We start from the raw sequence: 13669 nt of genomic DNA, 5'->3' as shown, positions 1-13669 counted from the left end.
GGAGTTAGTGATAGCTTTGTAGGTTTGTATTAGCACTTTGAATTGGATCACAAAGAGTACAGGAATTCCATGTCATGATTGGTAAAGGGGTGACGGGTGCCTGTAGCAGTCAGTCAGGAAGATGTGCCTGGTGGCAGCATGCATTACAAACAGAAGAGGGTTAATGCGGCTATTTGGAAGGTGGACAAAGGTGAATAAGTAGTGCAGTAGGAGATGCAACAGTCAAGTTGGGAAATGAATAAGTGCTTTAGTTGTGACTTGAGCTATGAATAGGGTGAAAGCAGGCAATATTTTTGACAATCTCTTTTAATTGTATTCACGTTATATAAAATACAAGTAAAAGGATATACAGAAGTAAATCAGTGACTGGAAAGAACAGTCAGACATAGGTTAAAAAAAGTATACATTTCACATAGCTAAGATGTTATTTCACATGGCTAGTAAATGTGCAGACATAAAAAAGTGCAAGATGGTCTAACCCAGTTTATAAGGAACAATGCAACCGAACCAAAGTGGGATCTGCGTTGTCTCGGCCCGCTATCTAAAATGTAACACAAAATATAAAATAAAAATGTGATAGCACTATGGGTGACATTTGTCAAAGTAAAGTAAACACGAACATATTCCTTGAGAAATGTGGTTACTCCGTCCGGGGTACGGTTGGATGTCTAATTAAGTAGGAGTGCACCTTCTGCACTTAAGTATTAACTAACAAGCCCCAGACCCTGTTCAACCTGGTTAAGTTCCGGTTCACGGGAAGTGGACCAAGGCATAGTTTGCTCTCCCTGGTAGGCTGCTACACTTAACCCATGTCTACCCATATCATCTATGTACAAAGTGTAGAGTGTGAACAATAGTAAGCAAGTAGTCATTCTAGACAATCACATCAGGTACATTAGAAGAGAACAGATAGTGAAAAAAGTGATAAGTGCTCTCTATCCAATAAAGCAGCTATTCACCAACAAGGAGTTCCTTTTACCTTGTGAACGATAGAACAAAACAAGCAAGTAAATTAGCTGGACAGCGCTAAGAATTATTATAATAAAATCATACATACACAGGTAGCAGCAGATTTCGCAATTATGTGTCTTACTCTTAAAAAAAAGGGAAATAAAAGTACAATGATAGTGCAGTATGTTATGAATAATATGGTTATAAAGATAAATTCCAAAGGGGCACTCACGTTTTCCAGAGCTTAAAACACTCTATTTTAGGAGCCTGGACGGAACAATCCCCGTCTAAGGATTTCTTTTTGCTGGTATCAGATTCCCAAGGTAGTGCGATTCATCATATGAAAAAAATAAGGATGTATACCAATGGTACAGTACGTATGTAAAAGTAGGATAAGTAAATAATATTTGACCTACTTACATTTGCTAGAGCAATGACCTGCTCTAGTGTATGGAGCTTTAGGTGGAACAATCCCCACCGAGGGATATATGTAGATCAAAAACAGCAGAGTGATGGTGAGAGTATAAGGAGCTCAAGAGTGACTGGGTATTAAAACAGAATCTTTATTAATAAACAGAATAAATAAAACTATTTAAAAGTGAACTATATAGTAAAAAGAACTATAAATAAAACCAGTCCTTGTAGGCAATCCTTAATCTCCACGTGACATGTTTCGCATACAGCTTTCTCAAAAGTTAGAAGAGAAGAAGGTAGGGGGCAAGTCCAAGAAGAGATGGCGAGGAAAAGAAGAAGGAAAAAAATGGAGGGGGTAGGGAAGGTGGTGAAAAGGGAAGAGGAAGGGTAGGAAGCAGGAGGGGAGTGGGGGAGGGGGAGGGGGTCCCACCTCTTCAGCCCACCCCTGTCTTCCACGGTCCGCAGATCCGTAGAGCCGTGATCCTCCTGTCAGCCAACTCTACTCCATCACTACCGACTAGTCGGTAATCTGGCTACTCTCTTGTAAAATGTCCATGTTCTCCAGATTTCTTTGTGCTTCTCCAACCACCTTCCACATGCTGCTATCCCCTCCTCAACCTGCCTGATCTCCTCGACTCTCTGAAGCCAAGTCTGAAATGTTGATAGTTCTTTCCTTCGTCATGTTGCAAGGATCAATGATTTGGCTGCCGTAAGTAGATGCCTAGACATTGTTTTCTTGTATTTCAATACTGGCAGAGTGTACTTGTTAAACAGAATATCAGCTGGGTTGAAAGCCACTCCCTTGTCTGCCAGTAGCACATCATGGACCTGCTTAAAATAGGGAACTATGAGGGGACACTCCCAAAAAATGTGAAGGAGAGCCCCTGCTCTTGCCTCCCCTGTCCAACCTCTGATACCTCCGGGAGATATTTGTGAATTTTCTGTGGTGTGTCATACCAATTAGTTAGTTAGTATCTTGATTTCCAGATATTTAGCACATTGAGAGTTAATATGTGTGAGTTAAAGGTATGAAGAAGTTGAAGAGTAGGTTTAGATGATAGAGATCAAATACTCTTGCTTGGCAATGGAGAGGGTGGAAGTATAGGATCATAGCATGAATTTGTAATGTTGGAAATCAGGTGTGGTGCAAGACTTTCTCCAACAATGTTCTGTGGTACAGGAGCATAGTTGGAGATAAGGGGTGAGCTTCTTGTAGCACAGTTAAAGGCGTGGTTGGTGATTAGAGTAAACTTTAATTGGTGCAACCTTATCTAGAGCGGTAGACAGGACAGAATGGTATAAGATAGCTTAAGAGGGACAGGAGAGAGTTGTGAGAGGAGCAAGTGGAGATTGAAAAGGGTTAGAGAAGTGACATAGATCAAGGAGCTTAGATTTCTGAAAGCACATTGACAGTGCAGGTGAGAAGATGTTGGTTAGGCAGAGGGAAAGGTGTGTTAGAGAAGTTAGAGACAGAGCAAAAGTTGGAAAAAACAAAGTCAAGACTATTGTCGGCTATGTGTGATGGGGAGTTCAACCACCGAGTAAGACCAAATGAGGGGTGATAGATAGAAGTCTAGATGCTGTTGAACTGTTAGGTTGGTTAATAGGTATATTGAAGTAACCAAAGATGAGGGAAGGAATGTCAGAGCAGAGAAAGTAAGGAAGTCAAGTAGAAAGGAAAATGATCAAGGAAGAGTAGATGAGAGCCAGATTGATGGTAGGTAATGGCAACACGTGCTGAGAGAGAATTGAAGAAACAGAGTGGACTTCAAAAGATGAAAAATAGAGAGAAGGCAAAGGTAAGTTTAGAAGGAACAATGAGGGGAGAGGAAAAACCCAACTCCACTACACTATTAGATAGATTCACCATGTGGTCTAATGCAATCTCATATATAATTTAAGCATAAGCTATATGCACAAACCAGTGTCAAAATCTTTATTACACTGAAAAATGCTCAGCAATAAAAAAAAAAAGACATAAATTTATAAATATTGCACTTTAAATTTTGTTACATCACCACATTAGTCATTACAAAAAAAAAACACATTCTCATGATTTTAACCCTTAAGGACCTCTAACAATCTATAATGTCATAGCAATCTTAGGCATCTGACATGTTCAGCTTTATTTACTAAAGTGAGAATTGTTGGGAATTCAATGTGAATTCAAAGGGAATTTTAAATTTAAGGCTATAGAAGCTGAATTGGAAATATTCTTCAGCTTGGTTTAAAATTTTAAATTCACTTTGAATTCAATTTGACAATTCTCACTTTTGTAAATAACCCTGTTTGTGGCAAATCTATTTATTTCTTCCAATCGCCCTTTTTAAAAGGAAGTGATATGGGTGCAATGTCCCTGTCACACTTAGTCCTGAAAAGGAAACAATTGTAGTATTAGATAAACTGCAATGAAGGACAAAGACTGCATCTAGTGGTTGTCAATCAGACAGCCACTAGAGGCACTTCCTGCTTGTTAGGCGACTTTTGGTTGACTTATTGACATTGGATGTCCTCACGCTCTGCATGTCAGTCAAATCATATAGGAAAGCATTGAGTCAATGCTTAATGAGCGTAGGGGATGGGAGGCGCGAGGGAGGGGAAGCCAGAGGTTAATATAGTGCTAGGAATACAAATTTGTAATTCTAGCTCTATAGTATACCTTTAAGTTTTTTTTTTTTTCTAACATTTTATATTTTTATTCCCATGGGGTATACTACAAACTTACTACTTTTCTTTTTTGTTGGCAATGGTTCAGTCAGAGCCAACATCAAAGGAAGAACTAAGTGATCTTAAAATACTCATGAGGCACCTCTCAAGGGCCATCCCAGCCTTTTCACAAACAAACAATATATAGGCGTATGGTCCATATGGCCCCCATATAACCAGTGGGGACCTGTGAAAAAAACAAAACCCTAATAACTTGGAAGAACCACAATCATGTTCATTCCCAAAGATATCTAAGGACCAGATTGGAATGACAGCATTGAATGTCACTGATCCTTAGCGGGTTAAAATATATAAATAAACAGCTATAAAGTAGTCAGAACCTAGAACAGTTCAGTTTACAATCTCAATGGGAGAAGCTTATATGGGAGCACATTCCTTGTTGGAGGAGCATAGAATTTGTTTTTGTAAAATATGCATCTTCAATTCTGCTGGATTTAAACGAGATCCATATCATCTGGCTCCTGAAACAGGGCAAGTACAGTCTCAGTAGCTGATAGTAATGCAATACTGCTAAGCCTCTAACATCTCTTCGATTTCAAAGAGTTCAGCATCTTCTGATTCTTTGTTTTGAAACTCATGACAAAACTGTTTGGGAAAACTTTGGCCCGGCCATCCTCATCAACCTGCCCCATGATGATGTAATTTAACCCTGTAGAAAGACACATGAACAACTAATTAGTAACATAGTGTTGGTAATTGTATGTGATCAGGATAATCAGAATTCAAGTAATTAGTACATACATGTGGCACAACAAAACGCACAGAACATTTTGTTACCAAAAAAAATAAATTGTTGAAAACTTACAATAAAATTAGCAAAATTTAGGACTGATTTTAATAGTTGTATTGAAAATTGTACAACTCGGCTATAATCTTTGGCTGTTTTGGTGAAATATTGGTGGTTTGAGCTCAAAATTGCCAGTTTAAAGTAAAAACTACAAGTATGCTTGTTATATTGTGATAAATAACCATAATTGGAATGTTTGTTAGTAATGTCTGTTTCTATGCATAACTGTTAAATATTTTCACTAAGTAATTGGGAGTTTATCATGGAATTTCAAATTTATGGCCAAAACAGGCAAATTAGAAAACCCTGAGAGCATATATTTACTTAGAATAACTTACACAATACAATTAAAGAAACAAGTACAAAAGAGAACTAAGCAAAAAAAGCAAATGAACAAAAAACCATAGCAACATCTTTCAAGATCAGTATATTGGTTGGTCACGTTTTTATGGATCCCCATATCTTGAAGTGTCACATTAGAAACATAGAAACATAGAATGTGACGGCAGATAAGAACCATTCGGCCCATCTAGTCTGCCCAGTTTTCTAAATACTTTCATTAGTCCCTGGCCTTATCTTATAGTTAGGATAGCCTTATGCCTATCCCACGCATGCTTAAACTCCTTTACTGTGTTAACCTCTACCACTTCAGCTGGAAGGCTATTCCATGCATCCACTATGCTCTCAGTAAAGTAATACTTCCTGATATTATTTTTAAACCTTTGTCCCTCTAATTTAAGACTATGTCCTCTGGTTGTGGTAGTTTTTCTTCGTTTAAATATAGTCTCCTCCTTTACTGTGTTGATTCCCTTTATGTATTTAAATGTTTCTATCATATCCCCCCTGTCTCGTCTTTCATCCATGCTATACATGTTAAGATCCTTTAACCTTTCCTGGTAAGTTTTATCCTGCAATCCATGAACCAGTTTAGTAGCCCTTCTCTGAACTCTCTCTAAAGTATCAATATCCTTCTGAAGATATGGTCTCCAGTACTGGGTACAGCACTCCAAGTGAGGTCTCACCAGTGTTCTGTACAATGGCATGAGCACTTCCCTCTTTCTACTGCTCATACCTCTCCCTATACAACCAAGCATTCTGCTAGCATTTCCTGCTGCTCTATTACATTGTCTGCCTACCTTTAAGTGATCAGAAATAAATCCCTTTCCTCAGATGTTGAGGTTAGGACTCTATCAAATATCCTATACTCTGCCCTTGGGTTTTTACGTCCAAGTTGCATTATCTTGCACCTATCCACATTAATGTCAGTTGCCATTAAGATTTCTTTATTCTGTGATATACTTAAAAAAATACCTATTAATAGAACTACCGCCATGACGGAGTGCTCTATATTAAGTATTATTATTTTGTATGTATATACTACCAGTTAACTTGAGCTTTATAAACTGCACTATGAGTACGATAACATAATCGATTTTGACAGATGCAAAGTTTACAATATAAAATATTCAAGTGTTTTGTCGTTACTGACCTCTTCGTATAAGTGGGCACTGCTTGCAAACCACCATGATCTTGGCGCTCATAGTCTTGCCAGCTTGCTGGATTGCCAAGGTTCCTTCCTTGTAAACATTGATAATAGACACAGTTGCATACACACTGCCTCCTCTGCTAAGTGTTGTGATAATAGTACATGTTATCACTAGAGAAACAAAACAAAACATGGATATTTAGAAAATACCTGTCCGCCCACACCTTCCACACCTCACCCCTCTATCAGTCCCTGCATTGGCTTCCCGAAAGATATAGGGCTTAATTTAAAATTCTGGTTCTTGCTTTCAAATCTCTACATAATGCTGCTCCCACCTATCTATCCTCCCTAATAAACAAGTATGTCCCGTCTAGGCCCCTAAGCTCTGCCGAAGACCTATGTCTATCCTCTGTTCGTACTCCCACCTCTGATACTCGCCTTCAAGACTTATCGAGGGTTGCACCGTTCCTGTGGAACTCCCTTCCCTTCTCTGTTAGACACTCACCCAGTCTCCACTCTTTCAAAAAATCATTAAAAACGTAATTCATCACCAAAGCATATGAATTAAACTGTTAATAGCTCCCAACTGATTCATGTCTTGCAACAGCCATTCAAAAAAACACACACACTAAAAGCCTTCAGTGAATACTATTCTACCGATCTACTTCTCTAATACTATTCTTACTTTTTTTGTCACTATATCCCACTCCCTCTAGCATGTAAGCTCATTGAGCAGGGCCCTCAACCCCTCTGTTCCTGTGTGTCCAACTCGTCTGGTTACAACTACATGTTTGTTCGTCCAGCTATTGCAAAGAGCTGCAGAGTTTGTTGGCGCTATATAAATAATAATAATATTAATAATAATTTATGCTCTGTTGATGTCTCAAAAGGGTTACCCCAAACATCATAACCACAGCGGCCCGCTGTAGTTGCAATAATTCCAATTTGTAATGGGGCAAACCATTTTAAAACGATTCTTACTTGGGCCCACACCAGGCTCCGAGGCTCACTGCTGGTTTGGAGATGTATAGCTCGCTTCTGCAGAGCTGGGTGCTGATGCCATTGTCATTCAGTGGCTGAGAGTGACAACTGACTGCTCTCAGCCAATGTATGACATTCTGTGCAATGCAATTTTAACAGAATTGACATTAGCCAGTCTTAAATGTATTAGATTATAATGCTTAATATATATATATATATATATATATATATATATATATATATATATATATATATAAAGGGGGTGTGGCTGCACTCACCTGAACATTCATAAATGGGGGTGCTGCTGGGGGCCAAATTATACAATACACAAGATCCAGCACACTCACCTGTCCAGTAAACAGCAACTTCAATGTTGCAAAATCACACCCCCTTGTTTCATATATATATTTGAGAGTCTATCCAACTCCTTGGTTTTGCACCCCTCCCTGTCACAGGTGCCTCATCCCAGGGCCCTATTTAGCCTTGCACTGCAGAGAGCCCCAGATGGAATTTTCCCCCCAAGTAAGTGGGTTAATCTCATAAGAGCAGACATTAGGCTGTTAGAGTAGGACCTGACAAAATGGGGGTACATTGACGTAGTGGCAGGCTTATGCAATGTATGATCATATAATGTAACTAAATCCCCATTATTTTTTTGCCTAGGTTAGGTGTTTTAAAAAACAAAAAAACAAATAAAATCTTTCAACATTGAAGTTGCTGTTTAGTGGATAGGTGAGTGCGCTGGGTCTTGTGTATTTTATATATATATATATATAGATTTGACCATGACTGATCTTGCAGTTTGGTCACTTTCCCTTTACGATTTCAGTACTAAGTGCGTAATACAAAGTCTTTATGGGCATAGGTTGAGCTTTGTCTATTAAAAATGATCAGTACCTAAGGCATGCAGTTTAGTGTTGAATTAATATTCGGAGAAAGCATGGTCTCATTGCTGTCCCAATAAGGTATTGCTTGGTAATGCATAGTGTTTAATCTATATAAGGAGACCAGGTCTGGCCACTTTCATTCTAAGGAATATCTAACAATGTAAACAGTCTAGTCTACATTAGTAGAATATAAAATCAGTTCATTTCTTTCCCAATTATTAGAAATTAACAATGTCTATCAAACCAGAATTTATGACTGCCAGACAACCATTTATCATGGGATATAACTCCTTGTAGAGTGTGAATTATAGACAGTTCCACCAAATTATAAATTGGACCCGTATATTCAAAATGGTACACCTACATATGTGCAATCATTTTTTCAATAGGGCATTTTAAATCACCTTACTGAAACAAACATGTTTTTCTCCGACTGTGTATTTTTTCCCACATTTAACAGCCAAAAGAGATACACAGACTGGTCCTTGTAGGATACTAATATAAAAAATGTTCCAGTAATATAACATGCCAGGTCCGGCAGCTTGAATAAAGATCTTTATATAGCAACACATCACCTTCTCTTTGGCCATTTGTGTTTAGACGACTCACAGTGGACACATGTTTACTGTGTCCTTTTCTAAACATCTCAAGGAACCTTTTGAGCCTCAGATGCTTACAGAGGACACAGACCACTATCAAACATTGCTCTGTATGTTAATGGCAACTTACAACTAAATTCTCTGCCATTTTGCTCCATTTACAGACACAGCCTCAAGTCAAAACGTAATTTTATTTCCGTACCAAAGTTACTTGAACAGTAATTGCTCTCCAAAGTCCCAGTCCTTTTGCATTTTTGTTGGCAAAGTGCAACGGTTGGTTTTAGATCTAAAAAATACAAAAGAAAAAACATATACTCATTTTAATTTATAAAGCATATATATATATATATACACACAAATACTCTACTCACTGCACAGAAAAAAATTTAGAGCTATATAAAACATTTTGTGACTTTGTTTCCTTTGGGTTTATTTGCTTAAAACACAGTTTCATAGAAAGTCAGTAAATAAAGAAAAATATGCAAACACTTAAGGGACATGCTAATATCTAAGAAATTTAAAAATAAATCCAATAGACAAAACGTATATAAGACTTTATGTAGATCACTGCTTCCCAACCAAGTTCCATTAAAATGTATTTACAGTTCAGCCAAAAATGTAAAAAATTGTGGAATAAATTAATTAGAGGCACATTATGTAGCACTGAAACATTGTCGGTCTACAAACGATCCCTAACATTTATGGTCATGTGTTTGCTGCTATGGCAAATCACACACTCCTTCGATCACCAAATCCCATTACCCTTCTATTCCCAATAAGTAACGCAACACCATGTTAAGTGGGTAACACAGTCACAGCTTTTTTAAACCAGCACAACCAAATACTGTCAGCTGCTGTTTTTTTTTTTTTTTAATTCTTTCTTTTATTGTGCATGAGAAAAAATTACAATGAAGCAGGCAATGCCACAAAAGCGATTGGCGGTGTATCTGTCAACATATAAAAACAATTGCATGGCAAAACTAAACATTGGATTTATGTAATGTAGTTTCCTCAAGAGATAAATCAACGTGTCAGTTGCGAGTGAGTGCTTAAGAGTTACAGATTCAGATTTCCTAACTCACTGTTGTGAGATTTTAGGGTTGCAAGCTTTACTATGGTTGTTCTTCGAGTATATTACCACCAAGCAGGATTTGGCATATTGTGTTATAAGTGTCAATAGGCAGGAAAGTAAAATTAATATAGCTTTAACATTAAAAGTAACACTAACGGAGAGGGAGCATGCTTATCAATATCTACAACCACCACAACATCACATGGGGCTAGCTGAGGTATGGACTGGGGTCTCCGCCTGCTCCGATCACAAGAGAGATACTAAAAAGTTAGCCCATTTCCGTGCGTGGGGAGAGTCCCTGTATAATACCCAAGAGGTTCACAGAGTCCCAATGTCCCGCTGCTGGATGCAGCAATTGTAGTCTGCCTTCCTCGTGTCTCTCGGTTGTTGGGTGAGTATGGACACGGTTCCTGTCAAGCCTTAGTACCGTGGTGCAGACTGCCGCATAGTGGAGTTGGTGCAAGGGGATGGTTTCCTTAGGCGCTTTCCCGGTGCAGATTATTGGCGCAGGCTTCAGGATCTTTGTTGAGTTGTGCTCAGCCGGAGTAGGCCTTATGTCCATGTCAAGGGAGCACCACTGCAGTGTGGGGAGGCATATATATGCAGGCTGCTGTGATGCTTGCCAGTCTTGGAGCCTTTTCCTGGGGTGATTTTTGAGGAGGTTGAGTGCCATCGAGGAATCCCCCACAGTGTTTGCTCGGGCTGGGTGAGTCTTGGGCACCAATTCAGTGCACCACAAAATGTTTCCTCTCTCTGTCTGTGGAACTGCTGCGTCGCCGTCAGCCATTTTCTTGTGACCGAGTGGGAGCCGTCTGCCTTCGATGTTTAGCCGCACGGAAGAGATGTGAAGGTGCGAGTTTGCCTGGTGGGGACCGGGATAACCCCCACCGGTGATATTGATACCTTAGAGAGAGCTCAGAGAAGGGCTACTAAACTGGTTCATGGATTGCAGGATAAAACTTACCAGGAAAGGTTAAAGGATCTTAACATGTATAGCTTGGAGGAAAGACGAGGCAGTTGGGATGTGATAGAAACATTTAAATACATAAAGGGAATCAACACAGTAAAGGGAGGAGACTATATTTAAAAGAAGAACTACCACAACCAGAGGACATAGTCTTAAATTAGAGGGACAAAGGTTTAAAAATAATAACTGGAAGTATTACTTTACTGAGAGGGTAGTGGATGCATGGAATAGCCTTCAAGCTGAAGTGGTAGAGGTTAAAACAGTAAAGGAGTTTAAGCATGCGTGGGATAGGCATAAGGCTATCCTAACTATAAGATAAGGCCAGGGACTAATGAAAGTATTTAGAAAATTGGGCAGACTAGATGGGCTGAATGGTTCTTATCTGCCATCACATTCTATGTTTCTATGTTTCTATAAGAATCTTCTTTTATCTTGTCTTTAAATTGTTTTCATATGGTACTAAGCACTCAGTGGAAATGGAAAAAAAGACAGAACAGATTATTTAAAGCCCACTCTTGTCATTAAACAAGAATACTCCCAATGAGATATAAGGCAGACTAGATCTGAAATTCTGCAGTTTTTGGAACAAGAGTGTTAAGTGTAATATCGGATTTAGATTATCCCAAAAAATTTGGTCACCCTCAGAAATTCAAGGTAAAGTTTCCTCTGAAATGGCACAAATGAAAGGACCACCACTTCAGCTCAATGGAGTGGTCTGGGTGCCAGGTCCCCCTAGTTTTAACCCTGCAGCTAAAAACATAGCAGTTTCAGAGAAAAAGCAATGTTTACACTGAGGGTTAATCCAGCCTCTAGTGGCTGTCTCACTGACAGCCAATAGAGGCCGCTTCCACGATTTACACTGAGTAAATTGCATTTATTTGACGCTGGGCGTTCTCACAGAGTCCAGCGTCAAAAAGATCCGCATAGGAAAGCATTGAGTAATGCTTTCCTATAGGCGTGTTTGAATGCGCACGCCTCTGTTCACGCATGCGCATTCGGCTCCACTCGGGAACTGATGTCGATGGAGGAGGAGAGGTCACCAGTGCCGATGGAGCCCGGCGCTGGATTAAGGTAAGCAAATAAATGGGTAATTGACCATTTATTCACATCGGAACGGTGCCCTAGTCATCTAAACGATGACTAGGGCTCTATAGCGTTAGGAATACATATTTGTATTCCTAACGCTATAGTGTTCCTTCAACTGAAAGTTCGGGACTCAAAATAATAAGATCAGAGATATCCACCTTAAGAGTAACCACAATGCTAGAATTACCTTTTTTACAGCATTCTGCAAATATGACGCCATTAGCGCTGTACCATAATCACTAAATATCAGACCAAGGAGAGACTGATATAGGGGATTATTTACTAAATAGTAAACTGGGGTGAATTAAAAGCCAATTTGCACTTTTTACGCCTAAATAGCCATGCTGCACAACATACTACAATATGTAACTCAATGTTTTCAGATATTACATGTGAGTGTTTCCCATTCACCTCTGCTCGGCCTGTAGTTCGGAAGTAAAGAGATGGATCTGAATGTCACCAGGACATTTTTGCTTAAGGAAAATAAATTCCCCAGAGTCTTCAGTTTCACAAACATGTACGGTTGGCCCTTGCACCTGTTCCTTTCTCAGGAGGCCCCAGTAGTTCAGTAATGGCTTGTAGTGTCATCTAACAGTACATGGTTAATATTATGTAAACAGTAGCAGCCGGGAATGCTGCGGACTGTCATCCAATTAGGCGGAATGCACTTGCACTTACTAATACAGTCACCCATACTTTCCACATTGCCTCATTGCCAACATCCCCCCCCCCCCCTTTCCCGGTACACATACTCACAGTCTGTTTCTCTCTACTACATAATATGGTGGCCTCATGGGAAATGTACTGCCTTGTATAGATTAGACCTCCTTAATAAGTACAAGTAGGGTATATAGAGCATACATCTGTGTCAAGACTCAAAACTATTAATATGAAAAATGCTACTGAAATTAATAAATGTCTTTAATGGAATCTGGGACTTTACAGATCCATACACTCGATGGACACTTGAAAAGGTACATAGGACTATTTTGTTTTCAGGACAGATGGGTTTCTGTGAGCTTAAAATAGGGATGACAACATTTCATACAGATTTAGGTCCATGCTAGTTTAGCAGATTCACACAATTCCTGATTACATTTCAACCATACATTTTGATTGATTGCTGATCTGTTCTACCTCATCCCAGACGAAGAACCAAAGACTCTAAAGGCCATTGGTCTGGTATACCAGTCATGTTCATCGACAGATACTAAGAAGAAGCATGCTTTGGGATTTGGTGTGCTATATTTCTGTAGCCAGTTAGAAAATAGTTAGAATGTGGACACTAAGTAACGCACATGGTCTCCCTCACGAGCACCTGTACTGGCCACTACATGTCAAGTATACACATAATACACACACAGAGCATTACACCGTTTGTAAAGGGCAATACAAGGAGAAGGCACATCTCTAATGTAGAAATGAATGGACTAGTATATATTTGTAGAATGAATGCAAGCAGAGTGCAACAGTTTTCTTTTACTATACACGTCTCATTTCCGAGCTTTTTTTGTGGTCAACCACAGAGGAATGTGTGAATAACAGGGCACTACTGGGAGATTACTGCCCTGTAATCCAACCAATCCAGCCAGCATTATTTTTAGTATTCAACATAGAATTTCCAAAGCCATGCTTTGATTGCAAAGAACTCTACTAACATGAAAGAACAAATATCCTGTAAAAAATAATTGGGATATAAATTTAACTGCTGG

At 39.1% G+C, this 13669-nt stretch overlaps 1 protein-coding gene across 1 annotated transcript in view; it reads right to left on the bottom strand.

Moving 5' to 3' along the window:
* Window positions 1-3042: 3042 nt before the first annotated feature.
* Window positions 3043-13669, bottom strand: part of PCOLCE2 (procollagen C-endopeptidase enhancer 2) — a 65237-nt gene continuing 54610 nt past the window's right edge. The window contains exons 7-9 of the mRNA XM_063442500.1: window positions 9035-9118; window positions 6369-6536; window positions 3043-4741 (exon numbers count right to left, since the gene is read on the bottom strand). Of these exons, the coding sequence (XP_063298570.1) occupies window positions 4611-4741; window positions 6369-6536; window positions 9035-9118 (383 nt within the window). The 3' untranslated portion in view covers window positions 3043-4610. The remainder of the gene's footprint in view (window positions 4742-6368; window positions 6537-9034; window positions 9119-13669) is intronic.

Source organism: Pelobates fuscus, chromosome 2 (genome assembly GCF_036172605.1).
Source record: "Pelobates fuscus isolate aPelFus1 chromosome 2, aPelFus1.pri, whole genome shotgun sequence".
Classification (NCBI taxonomy): domain Eukaryota; kingdom Metazoa; phylum Chordata; class Amphibia; order Anura; family Pelobatidae; genus Pelobates; species Pelobates fuscus.
Note: the sequence above shows the minus strand (reverse complement) of the source record. Positions and strands in the feature narration are given on the sequence as shown.